General features: G+C 42.9%; 1 protein-coding gene across 2 annotated transcripts in view; it reads right to left on the reverse strand.

Annotated features, from left to right (window-relative positions):
• Positions 1-21884, reverse strand: part of antxr2a (ANTXR cell adhesion molecule 2a) — a 90753-nt gene extending 68869 nt beyond the window's left edge. The window contains exons 1-8 of one of the 2 annotated variants that reach the window (XM_079686822.1): positions 21339-21884; positions 12191-12262; positions 8751-8822; positions 8300-8381; positions 8086-8190; positions 7855-7923; positions 6605-6685; positions 3745-3805 (exon numbers count right to left, since the gene is read on the reverse strand). In XM_079686822.1, the coding sequence (XP_079542948.1) occupies positions 3745-3805; positions 6605-6685; positions 7855-7923; positions 8086-8190; positions 8300-8381; positions 8751-8822; positions 12191-12262; positions 21339-21511 (715 nt within the window). In that variant the 5' untranslated portion in view covers positions 21512-21884. Of the gene's footprint in view, positions 1-3744; positions 3806-6604; positions 6686-7854; positions 7924-8085; positions 8191-8299; positions 8382-8750; positions 8823-12190; positions 12263-15598; positions 15735-21338 lie in introns of those variants that run through there. The other variant, XM_079686823.1, reaches the window with a different exon arrangement.
• Positions 21885-23158: the final 1274 nt, after the last annotated feature.

The following is a 23158-nucleotide window of genomic DNA, read 5'->3' on the forward strand; positions in this document are numbered from 1 at the left end:
AGTGCTGTTACTGGCCCTGGCATCCGCCAAGCGAGTCAGTGATATTCATGCACTCTCTGTACATCCTTCGTGCACTCAGTTTGCCCCGGGGCAAACGAGAGTGTTGCTGAAGCCCAACCCTGCCTTTATACCTAAGGTGGTTGGTTCATGTACCCCAATTGACATTGAGGCATTTCCTCCGCCGCTGTGTTCCTCCGGGGAACAGCGGCCGAATTTGCTGTGTCCAGTTTGTGCTTTACGCACTTATATGGACAGGTCAAAAGAGTTTTGTTGTAGTGACCAAACCTTCATATCCTGGGCTAACCCTCAGAAGGGCAATTTTGTGGAATTGTGGATTGTGGAAGCGATTGCTTTGGCCTATGCGAGTCAGGGTTTGCACGCACCTACGGGTCTGCGTGCTCATTCGACTCGTGGTCTGGCTACATCCTGGGCTTTGTTCAAGGGTGTTTCCATCCAAGACATTTGTGCAGCGGCGAGCTGGTCCTCGCCGCTCACTTTTGTCCGCTTTTACAGGCTAGACGTCTCTGCTCCTAGTGTGGCCCGAGCAGTGCTGGGCCCTGTGTTGAGTCAGAGCTCTACCTGTTAAGTTCTGGTTGGTTTGGTGATTTTCGAGATAAGCTTGTCTGGCAATACGGGAGCTTCAATATCCCATAGTGAGACATCGAACGGAGTGTTATGAATGAGAACTATAATAATAATAATAACTTTTATTTATATAGCGCTTTTCAATAACCCAAAGTCGCTTACAAAAAAAATTAAAAGTACAGAAAGGGGGTGAACAGGCAGAAGACAACATATTGGACAAGAAAATTGAACATGAACATTACATGAACAGGCAGAGGACAACACAGGGGGGGAGCAAGCATAGGACAACGAGCAAAAGACAACATAATGGAAAAGAGGAAAGAAAAAGTTGATGAGTGTATGAATAAGAGATGCAGCGTGGGGTGAATAAGAGATACAGCGTGGGGTGTGAGTGAAGTCAGTGGGTTGGGGGGTAGGGTAAGTTGAAGGCTTGGGAGAAGAGGTATGTTTTCAGCTGGGTTTTGAAGGTAGACAGTGTGGGAGAGTGGCGGACAGATTGGGGGAGGGAGTTCCAGAGGCGGGGTGCTGATCTGGAGAATGCTCTGTTGCCAAATGTTTTGAGTCTTGATGGTGGTACTGTGAGGGAGAGAGTGGAGGAGGATCGGAGGGCTCGGGGGGGGTTGTAGGGGATGAGGAGGTCAGAGAGGTAGGGGGGGCTAGGTGGTGAAGGGCTTTATAGGTGAGGAGGAGTGTTTTGAAGATGATGCGTTGTTTGATGGGGAGCCAGTGAAGAGAGCGGAGAACGGGAGTGATGTGTTCACGGGTCCGGGTGTGGGTGAGGAGGCGGGCAGCAGAGTTTTGTACTATTTGGAGTCTATGGAGGGAATGGGAGGAGATGCCAGTGAGGAGGGCGTTGCAATAGTCGAGGCGGGAGGTGATGAAGGCATGGATGAGGGATTCAGCAGCACGGGGGGGGAGGTAGTGTTTGATTTTGGCAATGCGGCGGAGGTGGAAGTAGGAGATCTTGATGATGGAGCTGACATGGGGGTCAAAGGAGAGGGTGGGGTCCAGGATAACGCCAAGATTGCGTGCCAGGGGGGAGGGGGTGATGGTCGAATTCTCAATGGTGAGTGAAATGGGTCCTGTTTTATTGAGGGTTGATCTGGTGCCTATGATGAGTAGCTCTGTTTTATCACTGTTGAGTTTAAGGAAATTGTGAGTCAGCCATGTTTTTATTGAAGAGATGCAGGTTTCGATATGGGTGAGGGGAGGGTTGTGAGGGGATTTGGTGGTGATGTAGATCTGGGTGTCATCGGCGTAACAGTGGAAATCAAGGTTGAGGTTGCGAATAATGTGACCAAGGGGGAAAAGATAGCAGATGAAGAGGAGGGGGCCGAGGACTGAGCCCTGGGGGACCCCCTGTGTGACTGGGGAGAGGGCGGATGTGTGGCCAGAGAGGGAGATGAATTGTTGCCTGTCGGTGAGGTAGGAGGTGAGCCAGTCGAGAGCGGAGCCCTCAACACCCTGTTGGCGCAGCCTTTGTAGGAGGATTGAGTGATTCACAGTGTCAAAGGCTGCGCTGAGGTCTAGTAGTAGCAGGATGTTGAGGGCACCGGAGTCTGCAGAGGAGAGGAGATCGTTGATTACTTTGACCAGGGCTGTTTCAGTGCTGTGGAGTGGGCGAAAACCAGACTGGAGGGGTTCATAGAGGTTGTTGGACTGGAGGTGGGTGTGGAGCTGGGTGGCGACAATACGCTCCAGTGTTTTGGAGAGGAATGGCAGGTTGGAGATGGGGCGGTAGTTGGAGAGGTTGGCTGGGTCAAGGGTGGGCTTTTTGAGGATGGGGGTGATGGAGGCAAGTTTGTAGATGGAGGGAACAAGACCAAGGGATAGAGATTGGTTGAAGAGGGTGGTGAGGTGGGGGATGAGGACAGGGAGGCAGGCCTTAGTTAGGGTCGTAGGGAGGGGGTCAAGAAAGCAGGTGGTTGTTTTGGATGAGGTGATGATGGCTAGGATGTGGGAGGAGTCAACAGGAGAGAAGGCAGTGAGGGGAGGGAAGGGCGGGTGGACTGGGAGAGGAGGGGGGGCGTGGGGGTTGGAGGAGATAGTGGTCATGGCAGTATACTAACTATAGGTTACTTACGTAACCCCCAGTTCTCAGAGTAACATGTAGTGAGATGTCTCACCAGACGGCCCTCCTTGCTAAGGTGAAGCGAGAAGAGGTGCTTATTTTGAATCACGATGCAACGTGGCGCAAGCTACTTATAGGGTGGGTGGATTCCCTGACGCTGACGTCAAGATCACCAGCCAATCAGGATTGACGTAATGAGATTGATGCTTCTGTTTTCTCCGCGATGAGGCGCATCCCATTGTGAGACATCTCACTACATGTTACTCTGAGAACTGGGGTTATGTAAGTAACCTATAGTTACATTATGTAATGTTCAAAAAGAGAAACTCCCTCTGGAGGGAGCTTTGGAATGTGATCCTTTGCAGACCATTTACATGCATTAAAACACACTAAAGGAAAGGGAAAACCACAAAAAGCATAAAAAGGGCCACTTTAAAGTTTCACGAGAAAAAGAACAAAATGAGCACCGTGGGAGTCTGTATGAGGGCCAATCAAAAGACAAATCAAAGCTTTCAGCTGGCAGGACCATGCAGAATCATGTTTGAACTCTATGTAACTTCTGTGGTTTATGTTGTGTGTTGCACAGCTGGACACTTGACATCGTATCTTCTGCGAGTTCAATGATCAAATATTTACATGTTATTTACACCAGATGTTCACAACCCAGGGGTCTCAACCAATTAATAGAGGGGGGTAAATAAGGGTCACAGGATGCATTTGTAAGAAAGAATACATTTCCGATCCCAAACTTTTTTTTCTGACTTTACTCTCACCTCAGTTTTTCCATGTGAAATACAAGATACTTGAGTTCAGGACACCAAAGCCCAATGAAATTAAATATTTTGACGGGATGAATTCAAAACTGTTCAGAGGAGGAGCAAATGTTGATAGCCACCGATTTAAGTGGATCAACCTGTAAACTTAAGGGATGTGTGTGGAAGTGATAAAAGAATGCAACATGTGGGTATGAGGTGGTAATGAGGTTATGCAAGTGTCCTATACTGCCCTTAGTGATTGATCTAAGCAAGAAGTAACCATGAGCCTGGAAAGCATGATGTGTGCACAGTGCAGCAGGAGAGTCCACTCACCGTTCACACAGACACTGGAGGGCTCCACACTCAGGATCTCTGTGCACGAACGCTTTAATATCTGGAGGATGAGGGGAAAAAGGAAATGGGTACATTATCGCTTGAGGGCCAAGAATAAACACATCAAGTCCTGGCTGTTATCGGCTCTGTCAAGTTTAGAAAACAGATTAGGGTGCAACACCTGAGAAATGTCTCGCTCCTGATCGGGGCCTGGCGTCTTAAGGAGAGCGCTAAATATCGGCGGCGAGGAGAACAGGAGGAAAGAACGGCAGCTGTGTCAGCCTTTATGGGAAAATTATGCAAGACTATTACATTTCTCAGATCTATTAAAAAACCTCCGGGATCCCGCATTATCATATAAAGAGGCCTGTGTGAGCCCACTGTCATGGAGCCGCACTATCCGCCGTGATTCAATAAATCAACAAAGGACAAACTATGCAAATCCCAGTACACAGTCGGTAAAAAGAAGCATATTAACTGCAATATAGGATGCTTGAACCTTTCATTTGATGTTGGGTGAAACTTCAATCTAAGGAGAGGAAGACGGGACTGTTTACAGAGGCCTTATTAAATATGATGGTTGGATATGGGATCGAGAAAAGGGGAGAGGCTTGCAGATGACAGCTGGGAGGAAAAGGATCTGCTGCTGTTCCTCTGAGCCACTATTTTCCCCGTCTAATTACTTCCTTGGCAGTGCCCGAGCAAAAAGGGGAGGAGAAGAAAAAGGAGTGTTTGCGTGCCTTTGCTTAAAATTAAGGAGGGACTCAAAGAATGACATCTAAGTGTAGAAATGTTGCTCTAAATAGGGAATTTGGAAGAGTAACATTTCCTTTAAAATGTAAGGCTTTTTAAAGATTGATGGTTGTATTAAGTAATCCGTCAGGGTTGAAGGACCTAAGCATTTTGGAGATACATATATTAAAAGCTTTAGCAGTGGAGATTAGAGGCATTAGAACTCAAACAGCAGCTTTTCATTTTTCTTGGATCTAGCGACAAACATTATTTACAGGCTGCAGCGGGGAGACAAGGCAGTCTTCCAAATACTCAAATGAATTTGTATATCTACGACAACGTAACTGCTGGGCTTTCTGAAAGCGTGAGACCGGTCTTTTAGCGGACATAATTAGGTGGAAGGGTAATCCAATGTCAAACAGGAATGCATGTTGGAGTTGGCGACACTGTACAGATCGCAGCTGAAGTAAACGATAACGTCATGGCTACTTCGCAATTTGGGGTTTTCCCAAAAGGCCCACAGCTTAGAAGACAGTGGTCCAGTGAAGCACAGAGGACAAATAAACGGTGCAGGAACATAACTTTCCTGAACTCTCTCTGTGCGTTTTATCACGCCGGTCACTGAGGCAGATCCTGCAGAAAAAGGCTGCACAGATGATCTCAAATCCTCCAAATCTAAAAAGAGGAGTGAGGAGGTCAACTAGTCAGGAATCCGGTATTACTAATCAGAGAAGAATGCACTCGGATGCTGGCACTTTGAGCCTCCGAAGGACTGACGGGATGAGCTTTATTTTGTTGTGCAGGACCATTTTGTACAGGCTGTAATCATTTTTTGGAAAGATTCAAATATATGTAAATGGCTTTGATGCAAAAGGAGACCTTGTGACCCTGTGCATGCTCTTAAAATGAAAAATAAAGGATTCCCTTAGCTCAGCAAAAACAGATTGAAAGCATATTCCTCCCATTTACTAGATAATCAAATCCACCCTTTGTGTTACAGGATGGATTCACATGCTCCTTAGAGATGATGTTATGAGTCAGGACTAGTTCGAGTCATGGTTACTAATGCTGTATAATAAACAAACATTATAGCTATTTGAAGGTATCAGTGTTGCCTTTTTTAAACCACTGTTTCAAGGACTTTATTAAGACTTCATTCCTGATTCAAGAACCAAAGCATGGACACTCAAATGAAATTATAAAATATATATACAATATCAAATTATTATACATGCACTTTACCTTGTGTTTATGTTGTTAAAATAATTTAAGATGAATATAAGGAGAAAGGAATAACTATTTGGCATATTCTGAATTGATGTGCATGGTCCGACATTTTTGGGGTAATGAGAGCCACAGTTTTAGACAACCTTCTTTCACTCTGTAGTCAGGCTGTGCAAAATCAATCATAGTTGTTTTTACTTTGGATCACACAACAGAAACAAGACACACCCTTTGGCTCTGCGTCCCTCCGGCTGCAAGTCTCACAGTTTGGTCTTTCCCTAAACACAGAGATGTAAAGTCCAGCTCAGGGCGGTGCGCTCCGCAGGGCTCCGGGCTCACAGTCATGTAGAAATGATGCCATACAAACCCCCGCCTTGGCTGACAGCGTTTCAGCCCAAAAAGCTGCAGCAAATGGAAAGTATCACTAATTGGCTAGCAGCGGGCGAGGAGGGAAACTTCATATAAACACTGTTTAAGGGACTCTATTGACTGATACAGCAAGATGGGGTTGATGCCTTACGCTGGCTTTTATTTTCAGAAATAAAAGCAATAGTGTGCTAAACACAATAAAGACACGGTGAGGAGGATGGCACTGTGGACAGTGACTAACTGTCAAGCTGCTTGCACGTCTTCATTTGCTACAGAGTGGCAAAGACATTTCCACCTACAAAGTGGGGACACAGCCAGCAGTTATTTCCACAAACAGTTTCCATGCAGAGGTTCTGTTTTAATGTGTGAAAACTTCAATGAAGCCAGGAACACTTATAAGTTTGTTTTTATTTTCACAATTTCCCATTTTGGACATTAGTATTAAATTCCACCTATTTGTCTATACATTTACATAAACCTGAGCTGACTGCCGTCCAGGACCACATACACACAAACAGAAAGTAGGCGCACTTACAGAATTGACGATGCCTTTGAGTGCCTGGAAGCCATCTTTGACAGGAAACACTTGGTCCTTGGTGTCCGCTACATCAGCAAGCTGTTGATATCATCAAGAGTTGAATCAACAAGAAGAGATGTAATAACTGCTTTCTTCTTTTTCTCTTATCCTCTTTATGACGGAGCACTGTCTTTCCTTTCATATCATGGGCAGGAGGAGACATAGCAGATGGCATGACTGTGGCAAACACTTTGCTCAACCATTAAAAAAAAAAATCACTTGGAGCAATATTGTCTTTGTTATTTGACTTAATAAGAGCTCATCACAGGATTGTTACCAATGGTTACCAAGGGACAGGCCACCATGTTGCGAGAGGGACAGTAAAACGGCAGATAGCACTGACTTTGGTGCAGACTGAAATCAGTGAAGATTATATGTTGTGGACATTTTGTTTTTCTGTGGCCAATTCAATGTGTTGAACAGTGTGAATAGTGCAAACGGTCTATAACTGATATGACTGGTATATACTGCAAATATGTAAAAACTCTATATATAACCTGATAATATATTTACATACGAGTAAATATATTATGAGTTTTGTTATGGATTTGAAAATCCTGAAAGAAATTGGTAAAGAATGATCAGATTGGTTTTCTTTGTTCATGGTTCCACACTGGTTCATAGATTGTTGGAATTCTAAAGGTAACACCCACCGTTTCATTTAGTGCAGTTCATGAGTTCACTTTGTGCAATATCAGTAACATATCGTCATTTGTTGCCATTTGAAAATCATCTCAATTTAGTTTTACCTATTTCTTTTTGTCTTTAATAATGGAGCACCACAGTAGCCGAATGGTTACAGCACTTTAGATTATCAAGCCAATATATTACCTAGCTAATAAAGTCAATTTAAAAAATAAAGAAATCATTAACATTGACGAAATGTCTAAATATACAGATAGTGATGTCAAGGGAGCTCGAGAATTCTACTTGAAGCAGAATATTTCACATTATTCAAACAAAATAAATGACTACGTGGAGCTAAACCAATGACAGATGAGCATCTGAAAAGTGGATTATGCTGCAGGAGTTGTTTACTAGAGTTTTTATTGATATTACTTTAAGACATGGATTTTCATTACAGGTAATAGCGCTCACAATACTTGTGTTTACCTTTCTTGACACTCTTCCAACATGGCAACATGTCTCTCGCTTTTAAAATGTGATTTAGCGCACACTGCTTCAGATTAAGACTCAAGCTTTCTTACCTGCTGCTCATCGAAGTCTTTGATACCCACACAGTAAACACGGGCTCCGAATGTCCTCGCCTTGTCAGCCTGAGGATCAAACAAATGAGGGGATGATGTGCAACAGGTTGGATGTAACAAAACATTTCACATTCAGAAAAAAAAGCCACACATAAATAACAAAAAAAGAAAAAAAAAGTAGCATTTTAAAATGTGTAAAGCAAGATTTGTGTTTGACAATGTGAACCTAACCTCTATCACTGTGAGCTCGTGAATGTAGGTTTCCAGTTTCCCATCAGTCAGAGCCAGGATGATGCTGGAAGACTTGGTCTTCTGCGCCTGTATCTGAGCTGAGGCCTTCAGGTTCAAATTACACCAAACGTTACATCAAATCTCAAGCTCACAAGTATATTTACAAAAAAAGCTTCTGGGCCGTAATTGGGTTTATTTTAGAAAGTAACCTTACCTCTTTTATTCCCTCATGCATATATGTTTCACCTGCTGGCTTAACGGCCCGCAAGCGTTTCAGACCCTGTTCTATCGCGTATCTAAAAAACACACAAAATAATAAATGGTTGAGTAATAGTCCACATGCACTTTGCTGTACTATTCAGTTTGGCCTTTTGAGGCCCAAGGCAAATTAAATCTCACCTCAATCATGCAAACATTTCCCGCAAAAAATAAGTTCTTGAAAACCCAAATCAACTGAACCTCCCGATAGTATGCAGCAATACACTTTTGTTCTGGTACTAAACTTGCACATACAAACAGAAGTCGTATACCTAATTTAGGCCAAAGACTAGACTTTGTTATCACCGTTACTATTTTACAACAACACAGTATTTAGGCCATGAGACTTCTTAGAGTTAAGGTACAGTAACCATTTAAACAGAATTGTGTGTGTTAGGGTTCAGTACCCGTCTCCGGTCAGAGGAAGCAGGACTTCTGCTCTGGCCGAGAACACGATGAACGAGACTCTCGTTCTGGGGCTGAAAAAAAAAAAATACAAAATAGGAATTAGAAATGCCATGTTTTATCAAAATATATGGACAGTATATTATAATGTTGTGATATTTATTAAGATCTTCTCTTCCTAATCATATCCGCCCTGTGGCTGTGAGGGAGTGTGGTCGTCTTTCAACCAGAAGGTTGTGGGTTCGATCCCAGCCCATGCAGTCAACATGTCGATGTATCCTTGGGCAAGATACTTAACCCTGAGTTGCTCCCGATGGCATGGCCAACGGTGTGTGAATGTGTGTCAATGTTAGGTCCTATAGAGTAAGGTACACTGCTCTGTATGAATGGGTGTGAATGGGTGAATGACATGTAGTATGTAAAGCGCTTTGAGGGGTCTTAAAGACTGGATAAAGCGCTATATAAGTACAGTCCATTTACCATTTCCCTTCATCTTCTTTATCTACCCCCCACACAGTATGACATGTAAAACACTGTTTTAGGAGTCAGTGTGACTGACAGCTTTATATATAACTTCATAGAGGTTCAGCTCAGTTCAGGAGAATTAAACAGATGAGTATAATTAAGTAAACAGCTTTTTTAATGTCAACTAATATTAATGTACGACTTAAAGAAGCTTCAGTGGGACTGAAGGAAGTGATTAATCAACTCACAGACAGTAAACATGTTGTGAGGATGAGTCACACATAAACACTCGAACACACATCGTGTTACACAGATATAGTGTACTTTGTACCTGTGAGTGTTTAAGGTGTGAACTGTCACTGGACACTCCGATGTGTCCCTGACCACAGAGGCTGTTTCCATTCAGTATCACTCCCTCTGTTATATAACAGCACACTCACTGCCTCAGAAAACTATACACATATATGCATCCTGCTGTGAACATTTAAATCCACACAAAAGTGAAGGAAAATGTACAAGTCCCACTGCACAAAGGTACTTGACAATTACAAAAATGGTTACAAACAAGTCAAATAATACTTCACTCTAGTTAGAGCTGTAATGCCACAAAGGGAAAATATTTCAATACAATCCCTGTGATTTTACTGAAGTACATTCAAGAACAGGTACCAAAAGTACTTAAACCGTAAAGGTAACTCAGAATCTTGAAGTACCCCAAACTGCCCACATTTTAAGTGTTGCCATTAGTTGTCTCCTTGTTTGGCAGGCAGTTGTTTCAATAGTGGTGGCGACATAAGACCTGAGGTTTTTTTAATTTATTCAAGCAATATGACATGCTCCTCAACAAAAGTATTTTATATTTAACATAATAAATAAGCCTTCAGGGATGCATGTCTTCAATTATTTTCCTAACATACAGGTTTTCTTTTTGCCTTATTAAGATATAGACTAAAATGCAAAGAGTTATATACAAAGGACATCAAATGTTTTCAAAACTTTGTGCAACACTTTTTTATTCATCTTACTAATATTGTAATCTTATGTCTCTACATTGTGATTCTATGCTTGTCTTTTTAGTCTCTGTGAGCTATTCCCAATGCATCTAATACATGTTTGTCCATCTTGGAGAGGGACTCCTTTTCTCCCCCCAACCTGCAGTCTAAGTCTCAATTAATCTCAATCTTTATTTATATAGCACATTTAAAACAACCTTCAGTTGACCAAAGTGCTGTACAGGCAGATGAATCAAATTATTGAAATGAACTTAATTCTGAGCATGCATAATGGCCTGAAGAATTCAATCCTGCTCTTCACGTCACGCTGACAAGACAATTTTTTTAACATCTCATAATAAAATATTGTTATCGCGCATGCACGCATCAACTTATCTAACAACGAATATAAAATTAGAAACTATAACGACATTATATAAATGGGTTGAGTAAAGTACGGATGTGAAATACATATATTTACTGTCTCTTAGTTGCTGTGGTTTACAAAACAGCGCAATTTGAAAATTAATACAACAACAAAAGCATAGAAACATCAATCAATGCAAAGTTAGTTTAATTAGCTTTTTACACATAGGAACAAGAAAGACTCAATCTGATTTCAGAAATGGAATTTCCTAGAGAAAGTAGGATCTAAGCTCTTTATTTAAAATCCTGCATGCAATCAGTAACCTTTAAAAAAGGAGATGAAATAGTCAAATGTTTTCTTAAAAAAACGTCCCTGATTCCCATAAAGTATTAATATTCTAAAGCTATAAGACTTAGGCGATGTAGTCAGAGTTACTTCCTGTGACTGTACCAACCACACAGCACACAGATTCCATCCCACGGAGCGAGCTAAACTTCAGATAGTTAAGCACACAAGTGTTTCCTTCAGAGATCCGAAGCCTTCGGAGCATAAGGAGAGGTGCTGATATTTCTCACCCACGTGACGCATGGCCCAGTCGCGATCCTCCCCCGCAAACCTAGCACAATCTTTAAGCCACACGGCCACATTTGGCTGGTGGCGGTAGCAGCCGTATACATCCACATCCTGTCTGCGAGTTTCATATGTGGACTTAAAAGTAGCTCGAGACGAGGATAAATGGTGGGTGGTGACTTAAGGCTTTCGGTGGGGATTGTGATTGTACATGTTACCGCTGAAGCAGTATAGAAAGACTAAGACACAGTGATGCCAAGGACATATCAGAGGGTGGTGGTGGTGGGGGAGGGGGTTGATGAAGTAGTCCAGTTTGCTCCACATGGCGCGACAGAAGAGCTCTTGGTGAGCGAGCATTGTTTAGCAGATTGTCCTCGTCGCCTTCCAGTGTTCTTTTGCTTTACTGTACATTGTCTGCCTGTCAGCCATTCTGTGGTGGAAGCAGGGGATAAGTGTGGAGCCGGACCCCCCCGGTGCGAATGGCCATTCTCACAGCCCAGAAGACTGCTCCTCTCTGCCACCCACTCCCACCTGGTGCCTTTGCTATTTTCTTCAACCAACCACTTCATTCTGGCTGGGTCGCCGCCGTCTGTACTGTGCTGGCAGGCGCCGTTTGAGTCAAACGTTATGCAAGCCGAACGTTTCAAGCTGGTTTCTCTGCTTTCGTCTTTTTAATGAATTATGTGCAAAATGGGTGTCATAGATTTAGCTATTTGATAGTTTGTAAAAACAGGTGGGAGATGCAACTAATGTCGTAGGCTCTGTAATTATAGCCATTAACTGCAAAAGATAATTGAATATATTAAACATGCAAAAAATGGGGTATTTTGGTACAGAGGGTATGGTTGACCTACTACGTCATCTTTATAAAATAGTGAATTTTGTTTTCTCTATGAAAATTATTCTAACATTAAAATGGCTTTTTTATATTTATTTGAAACCATGAATCTTATTCTATGGAGCATAATTCACTTCTGCGAGCATTATGAAACCCTAAAACGTTGTTTCCAAAGACAATGCCTGACATCAACACCAGCTTTGTACTGACCTCACAAATCTGTCGGTGAGGTTCTTCACGAACGAGTAGATCTCGACCCAGTCATTAGCGACACTTCCGGACCTGAAACGAGAAAACAACAGTTAGTTTGCAGCTCGTCAGTGGCAGCAGATTGTGTGCTGGGGAGTAAAATACTGTACAGTATTTGTGCTATGCACCACAACCACAGTTGGACATTAACACCAGCCACATGCTGGATAATTGTGCTGATAAGTCTGTGTTGTATAGCAGCCACTTCAGCTGTTAGAACACACAAATGTTCACAGGAGCTTAGTATTTCTACATATCTACTTGGCAAGACATTTCAAATGCAGAAGAATCACCAATGTGACAGTAACTGCGTCCAGGCCAATATGAGTAATGGTTCCACGCCACACTCTAAGAGAACATGGAAAAAATCCTCAAATATAAAAGATCTAGGTTCATAAAAAAATTGTCAGGTATGCACTAGGAGCAACGGGCAAGAAAAGATGAAATAATGAAGGAATAAACTATATTTCTAACGTACTAAATCCAAATATGTCAACAAGTCCAATAAGGAGTCTTGTTGCATGATTCTAGAGGGGTAAGTCCAGTAGAATGGATGAATTGTGCTGGCATTGTAAGATTTATTTGACTTAGAGAAAAATGATCTTTCCCGATTGAATTCCTGCTTTCCTATCCTTTATTGATCCTTGTATATCCTTCCATGTGTTATTCAAGCAAACCTTCTTTCCTTCCTTGTTTCAGCTTGAATAAAAGAACAAAACATGGAAACTGTGTCAACCTGTAGCCCTCGGCCCTTCTCACTTTTCAATAAGTCTGTACGAACACAGTGAGTAAAATATGCCCTTGATGTTACGACAAAGAGGTTATTAAAGCAATAATTACAATTCAATGTAGAGAACATAAAACAGAGGGGTTTGACCATTCGGAGGCTCATCTTTCATGACACCTCGTTCTCCTCCCTGCTGCCCTACAGACAAGGTCACACAGCTCGAGGGTAAAGGAAAAGTTAAACTGCACTTTGACAACATTGTGTCAGTGGTGGATTAGCAGTGTTTAAGTGTTAAAGGGGTATTTCATGTGGAGACAAATGTATTTGATTTGCTCCAGGACTAATCTAAAACTGGTCTGTGTGTGTGTTTAGGGTGTTCCTGTAAAAGGGAGCGTGGATCTCAGTGAAGCTTCCCTTAATAAAGAAGGATTAGTCAAATGAGAGAATCAAATATCATTACTTGGTGTTAGAGTACCAATAATGTATGTTTTATTGTTCAGAAATGCTTCTGAGCATGCTACTAAAATCTACAGCACAACAAAAAAAAAGTGCTGACTTAGGATCCTTGTCTTATCAGGACAAGCAGGAAGTCTGGGAGTAGAGCGATTGTATCTGCAGGGACAAACTTCCATCAAAGAGACATGCTACCATTTGGCACCCTGACAAACTGATGAAGGAGCATGCTGATGCACTGCAGATTGGGCTTATATATTTCACAAATATAAACGTGCAAAAGGAAATTAACAGACCCCCAATTCCAATAGGTAGTCATACACTTGGTTAAACCTGTTGTAATAATCTCAGTCATCATCCTGTGATTTAGCCATTTAGACGAGGGTGGAGTAGTTTAAAAATGGGTCAGGGGGGCAGTGTTTCAACTCAACGGCCCTTGATGGCATGTTTCCAAGTTGGGGGAGGAAAGGATTCAAATATGCTGTGAAGGCTGTGAACTCCACAACATTTATTGGAGGCCTTTTGGCATGACGCTCATACAAAGTATTGCTGAACTGACAGAATCTAGCGTGGTGCATGTTTGAAGCAGCACTAGAAAACACAGGAAGTGGTGCATTGCCAAAGTCTGTTCCACTTGGTGATGCAATTCTTTCTTGCTAGCATGCACAAATAACACACAAGGACTTCACTGACATTTAAGGTCTTATTATCTCTGCCTAGGAGGCTAGTTATCGCTGTGTGTGTCTGTGGGAAAACCTTTCCAACTGTAAGAATTCACACAAACTCCTCCGAAAGTTGTAACAACTTTCAATTTGCTTTCAAACACTCTGAGCAAAGACATACAACACATGTTCTCATAAACACCTGCATTTAGAAGAATAAACGTCCCAACTCGGGAAATGGGAGGTAAATGGATCGCTTTCCTTGAGACCTGCACTTTTTAAAAGCCATCCTAGTTCTGGTGACTCAAAAGACTGCCCCATATTCGAGGCTGGAGTCCTCAATTAAGATAAACAATATTATATGGTCCAGAGATCCCGTTAGAATATTTTTTCGCCGGTCAACATGTCCGTTAAAGTTTAAATCTTCCGGACAAAATTTGAAAAGTGCCGGTCAAAGGTCTTCTTTGTTATTTATTGAGCTTTAAAACAAATTGATATGATTCGATATTAAACAAACTAATAATAGTAGATTAACTATTCAAAAGTGTACAGTAATTTACAATAACACGAGAATAATAAACGGAGCGCTCTCTCCCTCTCCTGACAGCCCGTCAGTATCATGCAGCTCGCGGATCAGTAATGAGCAGTGGTGAGCCGTCAGGGCCCTCTAGGCCCTCTGTGAGGGCCTAAGATATTCTACAAAATAATATTTAAAACATAAAAAAAAAAAAAAAAGATTCTATATTTTTTTTCTATATTTTTTTAGTTATATTTTTCATTAGTTTTACCAAAATAACTTGATTTAATTGTATTCAAAATAACATTTCCAAAGAAATAAATCCTTCGAATCTGCCTATTCAGTTTCTGTTGGAATGTGAAGGGTTAAATGAAAGAAGCTCGTCCCTGCGAGTTACTGTGAAGAGAGGAGCTGTTGGACGTCCAGGCGGTCCAGCTATGAATTCACTGAGGGCCCAGCTATAGTAAATGAACGAGAGAGTAATGTCAAATGACAGTACAATTGACCAATCATATCTTCCCTCTAAATGGGAGGGTGTTATTATCGCGGACTTTATGACAAGTTCAGCCCGCTGTGAAACTTTTCTTGTTTCCATAGCAACAACAACTTCCTGTCAACAGCGTTAACTCGCCTTCAAAATAAAAGCATGCCAAATTACACTTAAGACATACAACTGCAACGAAAGTAACAAACACAATGCAATATCCTTTTCAATTTCAAAGAACACAAATAGGGTTATTTACAGGTGTTGTTTTCTGTGGTAGAGGGTCGCTTTCATTAATGCGTTTTGCACCCCGGTCCGTTGTTTTGATATTCCGCTGAAGTATACGCTGTGACGGTTGGGTGGGGGTCAGAAGGCCTAGGTATAAAAGTCACGGCTCGCCACTGGTAATGATTGACCCGATATTAAAAATAAACGTATAACCAGTTTAGGTAGGTTAAGAGGTAATTAAAATAGCTAGGCCTGCGTGTGATATTCTAACCTGAAGAGTGTGTTTTGCTCCGCTCACCGCTGCATGTGATCATGCAGAGCTGCGTATCGACTCTTCAGCAGCAGCTGATCTCTCTCTCCCTTCAGATTAGACTTTACTCGGGTTTATGTCCATATCGATCAGATCTAGCTAGTTCTAGCTAATTATATGACTACCTGCTTAGTAAAAGACACCTAAACAATAAATGTAGCTATGCAACCGGGTGAGGCTGCAAAGTATAGCGCTATGCATTTGTTTACATGCCGACCGGAACCCCTAGGCATTACCAACAGATCAACGCACAATCAACCCATACAGGACATCTCTTTCTCCACATTACGTGTAATTTACTATTCTTGTCTGTCTGTCACATACTATTCTTGTCTGTCACATAAGTGGCGCAACTGATGCGGTATTGCGCTAAGGGGAAATTATTTTGACCGGACACTTTGACCGGAGAGATTTAGATTTGCCGGTCTTCAGCATATTTTACCGGTCATAGTCCGGTAATTACCGGCTAACGGGAACTCTGATATGTTCAATGTTTCTCATAGACAGCATGGCTACTGCTTAACCTTAGCCAAAGTAAACTACTTGGTTAGGTTGGGGTGAGGTCGGTTACACCAGTGTGGTTTTATGACATTTATCAGATAAATGGGATGAAACCTGCGAGCTAGCTCAGGCAGTCAACTCGAGCACTTATGCTGCATTCCTACATAACGCCCCTTGCCACTCTATAACCAACCAAACAGAGTCTCCTTAATATGCCGCTCTATTTAACCTGCCAGATCTCTCTCTATGCATTGCTTGCTGCTGCTATTGCTGTAGCTACTTTCACGTCGCTGCTGCTTGCCTGGCCCACCACCACCCCAGCTTCCACCTGTAGGCTCTGGGGGTTAGTTATTTAATCATCAATCATCGCGCTATGTAAATCTGTGGAGTGATGAGACACGAGCCTAGACGCCAAACTCAACTATATGCTGCTTCTAATAAACATTTTAAAGAACACGCGAGTTGTCTGAACTATTTTCATGCAGAGAACCACTGAGCATAACACAACTACAGCCAATCAAGTACAGGCCGCATGTACAGTGGGGCAAAAAGTATTTAGTCAGCCACCTATTGTGCAAGTTCTCCCACTTAAAAAGATGAGAGGCCTGTAATTTTAATCCTAGGTATACCTCAACTATGAGAGACAGAATGCGAAAAAAAAATCAAAAAAAAAAATCAAAAAAAAAAATCCAGAAAATCACATTGTCTGATTTTTATAGAATTTATTTGCAAATTATGGTGGAAAATAAGCATTTGGTCACCTACAAAAGTTCATCTCAATACTTTGTTATATACACTTTGTTGGCAATGACAGAGGTCAAATGTTTTCTGTAAGTCTTCACAAGGTTTTCACACACTGTTGCTGGTATTTAGGCCCATTCCTCCATGCAGATCTCCTCTAGAGCAGTGATGTTTTGGGGCTGTCGCTGGGCAACACAGACTTTCAACTCCCTCCAAAGATTTTCTATGGGGTTGAGATCTGGAGACTGGCTAGGCCACTCCAGGACCTTGAAATGCTTCTTACGAAGCCACTCCTTCGTTGCCCGGGCGGTGTGTTTGGGATCATTGTCATGCTGAAAGACCCAGCCATGTTTCATCTTCAATGCCCTTGCTGATGGAAGGAGGTTGTCACTCAAAATCTCACGATACATGGCCCCATTCATTCTTTCCTTTACACGGATCAGTCGTCCTGGTCCCTTTGCAGAAAAACAGCCCCAAAGCATGATGTTTCCACCCCCATGTTTCACAGTAGGTATGGTGTTCTTTGGATGCAACTCAGCATTCTTTCTCCTCCAAACACATCTAGTTGAGTTTTTACCAAAAAGTTCTATTTTGGTTTCATCTGACCATATCACATTCTCCCAATCCTCTTCTGGATCATCTAAATGCTCTCTAGCAAACTTCAGACGGGCCTGGACATGTACTGGCTTAAGCAGGGGGACACGTCTGGCACTGCAGGATTTGAGTCCCTGGCGGCGTAGTGTGTTACTGATGGTAGCCTTTGTTACTTTGGTCCCAGCTCTCTGCAGGTCATTGACTAGGTCCCCCCGTGTGGTTCTGGGATTTTTGCTCACCGTTCTTGTGATCATTTTGACCCCACGGGGTGAGATCTTGCGTGGAGCCCCAGATCGAGGGAGATTATCAGTGGTCTTGTATGTTTTCCATTTTCTAATAATTGCTCCCACAGTTGATTTCTTCACACCAAGCTGCTTACCTATTACAGATTCAGTCTTCCCAGACTGGTGCAGGTCTACAATTTTGTTTCTGGTGTCCTTTGACAGCTCTTTGGTCTTGGCCATAGTGGAGTTTGGAGTGTGACTGTTTGAGGTTGTGGACAGGTGTCTTTTATACTGATAACGAGTTCAAACAGGTGCCATTAATACAGTTAACAAGTGGAGGACAGAGGAGGCTCTTAAAGAAGAAGTTACAGGTTTGTGAGAGCCAGAAATCTTGTTTGTAGGTGACCAAATACTTATTTTACACCATAATTTGCAAATAAATTCTTTAAAAATCAGACAATGTGATTTTCTGGATTTTTTTTCTCATTTTGTCTCTCATAGTTGAGGTATACATAGGATGAAAATTACAGGCCTCTCTCATCTTTTTAAGTGGGAGAACTTGCACAATTGGTGGCTGACTTAATACTTTTTTGCCCCACTGTATATATACTGTATGATTGAAAATGCAAACCTATGTTCAACTTTTAAAAGGTTTTGCATGTTGCAGTCTGCACACCACTCAATTTTGATATTACTCCTAACAATTTTGAAAACATGCGGTTTTGTTTTCCAGGCCGGCACGGTTTCAAACTAATTTCTTGCAATTTTCACAAACTTTAGCTGAGTTCTGTAATGCATCCTCAGGAAGAAAAAAGCTATTTGGGTCTAGCCAAAGTTTCTGTGCGGCTGCAGATACATTTGAAAGGCCTGCAATGTATTACAAGGATATGATAATGACACTTTCAATTTTCATAACAAACGTTATTAAATTGTTGCCTTGTTATTCAGAAATCTACACTTATATTATGCATGCTTCTTAATTAATATTAAGCTATTTTGGATTCTTTACTTTTGCTGTAACAATGTAAATGTTGTAGTGCCGAGAGATAGGGAGTCAGAGGCGGTGCATCGAAGGTGCAAAGTTGTCTTTAATAGAGAGCTGCAAAGGACATGTTGTCGGGTCGCAGCCCGGGACGACAAGAGGAAGAGCCAGGAGGGCACACAATATATATAAGGAACACACAACAGGTCCGTGTGGAAACAAAACCCCAATTGTAGTTCCATGTGTGAATTATGAACCAGTGTATCAATACGTGGTCACCACACAAGCCCCCCCAGAATTCAAATATGGCAAAATAAATCCTCGCGTCCGTGGAGGAAGCACCACAGGGGCCGAGGAGGGCGGGGTCGCAATCGAGGACCGGGCCATGGAACGGGCCGACGAAAGGAGGCCGCATGAGAGGGTAGGGACCCTAACGAGGGCGAGGGTACCCCCACCGGGGGCGGGCCGGAACGGGCCGTTGTAAGGGGGCTGCAGTAGGTGTCGTGGCGAACCCAGCAGGAAAAAGCGCTGCCCGGCCGCAGGCGAAGGCACGGCGGCGGCGGGCATGAAACCTCCGGAAGGACGGAGCGGAATCCCAGGAAGGCAGGAGCAGTCACCCCGGGAGGAAGGAGCCGTGGACAGGGGAGAAGCCAGACGGAGCGCCGTCCGAAGCTGCCGTCGAGGCCAACCGTGAGCCGCGGTAAGAGGAGAGGCCAGGCAGGGTCCCGGAGCGCGCCACCCACGGGCCAATGAAGGCATGGGCGACGTCCGAAACCGCCGAGGCGAAGGAAGAGGCCAGGCAGGGTCCCGGAGCGCGCCACCCACGGGCCAATAAAGGCATGGGCGACGTCCAAAACCGCCGAGGCGAGACGGGGTCCAGAAGCGTGCCACCCAGGCGCCGATGAGAGCGCGGGTGGCGTCAGAAGCCGCCGTCGAGGTGATGAAACGGCGAGAGGGTCCACACGAGGCCGACCAGACATGGTCGAACCTCCTCTCAGGCACCAGAAAAAGCTCAAAAAGGGCCGTACTGTCCACGGTCCAAAAAAGGTAGGTGAAAACGTGAGAGGATCCACACGAGGCCGACCAGACATGGTCGAACCTCCTCTCAGGCACCAGAAAAAGCTCAAAAAGGGCCGTACTGTCCACGGTCCAAAAAAGGTAGGTGAAATCGTGAGAGGATCCACACGAGGCCGACCAGACATGGTCGAACCTCCTCTCAGGCACCAGGGAAAAAAAAAAACTCAAAAGGTCGATAGCCGTTAGCAGCTAGCCGTTAGCCGCTAGCTGACAGCCGTCGGTAGCCGCTAGCCGTAGCCGTTAGCTAACGAGGTTAGCTGCTAGTCGTCGAAGGCTAGCGCAGCCTGGACGTGCAGCCGCACGAGCAGAAGAAAACAGCCCCAGGAGGTAGCAATCGGGTTCATCCCTACCCAGCGGGTCGTGCATCGTCTCCCTGTTGGTTGGAAGACCGATGCGGGAATGGCGAGCAACGTCCCCAGCCATTCTGCGAGGCGTGCACCGAGCCTCAGTCCGCGTGCCGGTGGCAGCAACGGACGATTCCAAAAATCCCCGGCATTTCGAGAAAGAAACCTGAGTTTCCTTTGCCGTGTTCGGGTCCGTCTCGGAAACTTCTGCGAGACTTATATGTCAGGGTCACCAATGTAGTGCCGAGAGATAGGGAGTCAGAGGCGGTGCATCGAAGGTGCAAAGTTGTCTTTAATAGAGAGCTGCAAAGGACATGTTGTCGGGTCGCAGCCCGGGACGACAAGAGGAAGAGCCAGGAGGGCACACAATATATATAAGGAACACACAACAGGTCCGTGTGGAAACAAAACCCCAATTGTAGTTCCATGTGTGAATTATGAACCAGTGTATCAATACGTGGTCACCACAATGTCCCCTTTGTGGGACGAAAAAAGGTATTCGGATTCTGATCGAAATAGGCAACTGCTTTTTCGCCTTGTCATGCTGTGCTTCATGCAATTCACCTTCGTAAGTGTTTTTAGTAACTTAGTATTAGTAAAGTGTACAGTAACTTGTATTAAATTAACTAAACAGTTGCCAAGTACAACAGCAGTAGAGTATACTGATGGACACTGTGCAGCTACATTGAACCAACAAGCTGATGTTGGCTGATAAGGTTTGGCTCATAGTCTACGTTCAAGTTCATCTCAAAAGTGTTGCAATGGGTTGAGGTCAGTACTCTCTGCAGGCTATCTTCCACACTAAACTGTTAAGTTTTGGCCTTTGTAGATGTGGTCATGCTGAAACAGAAAAGGGCCTTACCCAAACCATTGGCATCATTGTCTTGGCAAACTGTAGCATTCAGACTTCCCTTTAAAAGAAAAGTAAACTTTGTTGACACCCCTATCCAAATATTTGCCATATGTTTAGAGAGGAGTGTTTTTAGCCAAATGTGAAGAAAACCTAACACTGGCGACACCATTTTTTGGTTATAATATAAAAAACTGTTCAGCATTTGAGGCTATAGAGCCTTGTGCAAAATGACATGTTTTCAAATCAGGTCAAACCATCACACCTGTGTTAAGCGACCCTTTCCCGCTCCCCCCTGGAAACTTAATTTAACAGAGTTATCTTCTTGACAATTGCAGAGTGCAGCAGCAGGTTACTTCCATTGTTATTTTCAAATGAGAAGGGACAGAAACTAAAGCTTTTTTTTCGTACTTACCTGTCTAGAACAAAGTAGAGGTCGTAGGCTCCATGACAGGATGCTTCTTCTGCCCAGCAACATGAAACAAACACACCCAGGAGGACCACAGCGACCGCCGCCGAAGTCCACCGACTCTTTCCGTTAAAAAGTTCACCCTCCGAGTTAGAACAGCGTGACAACTTTTCCAACATTGTTGCCACTAAAATGGAGTCAAGTTTCGAGTTGAAAAACAACAAAAACAGCCTTCAGGGAGTTTCACACAGCGCAGTGAGTTGAGTATGAAGTGCACATCCCGCAGTGTGAAGAGCGTTTATGTCAAATTTGCTCCAACACAGCCAAGTGAACTAACAGACCTGCGAAATCAAGGAAATTACCGCCCTGACGTCACGAGCGTTGTAGTTTCTTCATCTTCCTTACTCACCTTTTACTGACTCACATCCTCAATACAACTACTGCCTGCTGACTGAGCTCACATCGACCCTGTTTAGAGGCTACCCCCAAATAACTGCTAAAAACAAACTTCCCCGTGCTAAAGTACACACTCCGGGAAAAAGTTAAGATGCCTTCATGTGTTTCTCCAAAGCTCGTGTTTCTGAGCGCTACAGCCCCGTCTTTCTTTCTTCTTAAAATGGTTGCAATGTAAGGCATAATAACACATCGATGACTTGGTTATAAAAGTTATAATGTGCGTTTGATGGTTATATTTTAAATGATAGAGTTTGTTGTACAACCTCATCGTTATATTGTTTTTGAAAGTTTATTCAATTGTTTTGTATTTATTTTTTCTTTCTTTACCAGCCTACTTTTATCTTCTTTTTATCTTTTATTTTCGACTTGACTTTTGCATTACTTTGTATCTTTATTTTATATGTGACTTGTGTGCACTAAACCTTGTAAGTTAAAAAGCTACTTGGCAATATTTAGAGGAACAATACAGGATTGCACAACGCTATTGTTTGGCATTCATATCTTTACTATCCAATTTCTCCAACAGTACTTCAAGGCGACATCAGCTTCCATCAGTGCGCATGCCCGATGTGGAACCAGCTGTTGGACTTCAGAGCTGGAGGTCCCAGTGAACACACCCAATAACATCTGCTTCATTTCTTTACAAGGCTCCTTAATAATGTTGCATTACAATTTTTTTTAATTGTTACATATTACATTACATGTTTTATTTAGATGAATTCAACACAGTGTGTTTGCTGTTAAATATTTGAGCAACAGAAAAAGAGTAACTTTGATATGTTTTCCATATCCCATTTAATTTTAATAGCTATTATTACTTATAAAATGTTGAGAGTCTCTCAGTGATGAAAATATATGAGCTTGTCTTGTTCATAAAACAGTAGGACAACGTGGCAAACAAAACAGGCATGCAAAACGGTTTTCCCAATACAGAGAGAAAACTCACTCTTAAGGAAACAGAAAAAGTATGTTTGGCAAATTGAGAGCAGGAAGAGGTTGCAGATGTGAGGCGTTTCATGTGTGAAATCAAAAAATGTTCCTTTTTTTTTTTGCATGAGGATAGATTTAGAAATTTAGCATTAAAGTATTTCTTATACATTTAATTTGGAGTGTGAGATGTGATTTTGTTAGTTTTTTTGTGTTTACTTTCGGTTCCACTTGGGGTTTCTTCATTGTTTCTTTTCCAATGTTTTAAACTCATAAGTGGAATTAGTTGACGATACTCATATGTACCAACAATACACAATACAAACTATTTAGAAAATGTTGGCCTCTCTTTAAAGTGAGGGTTACAATGTGTCCAAGGATTGAACAGATAGAGTTGGAACAGTCCCTAACTATGTTTATGGATCTCAGTTTCATGTTAAACT

This window comes from Notothenia rossii, assembly GCF_949606895.1.
Source record: "Notothenia rossii genome assembly, chromosome: 6".
Lineage (NCBI taxonomy): Eukaryota > Metazoa > Chordata > Actinopteri > Perciformes > Nototheniidae > Notothenia > Notothenia rossii.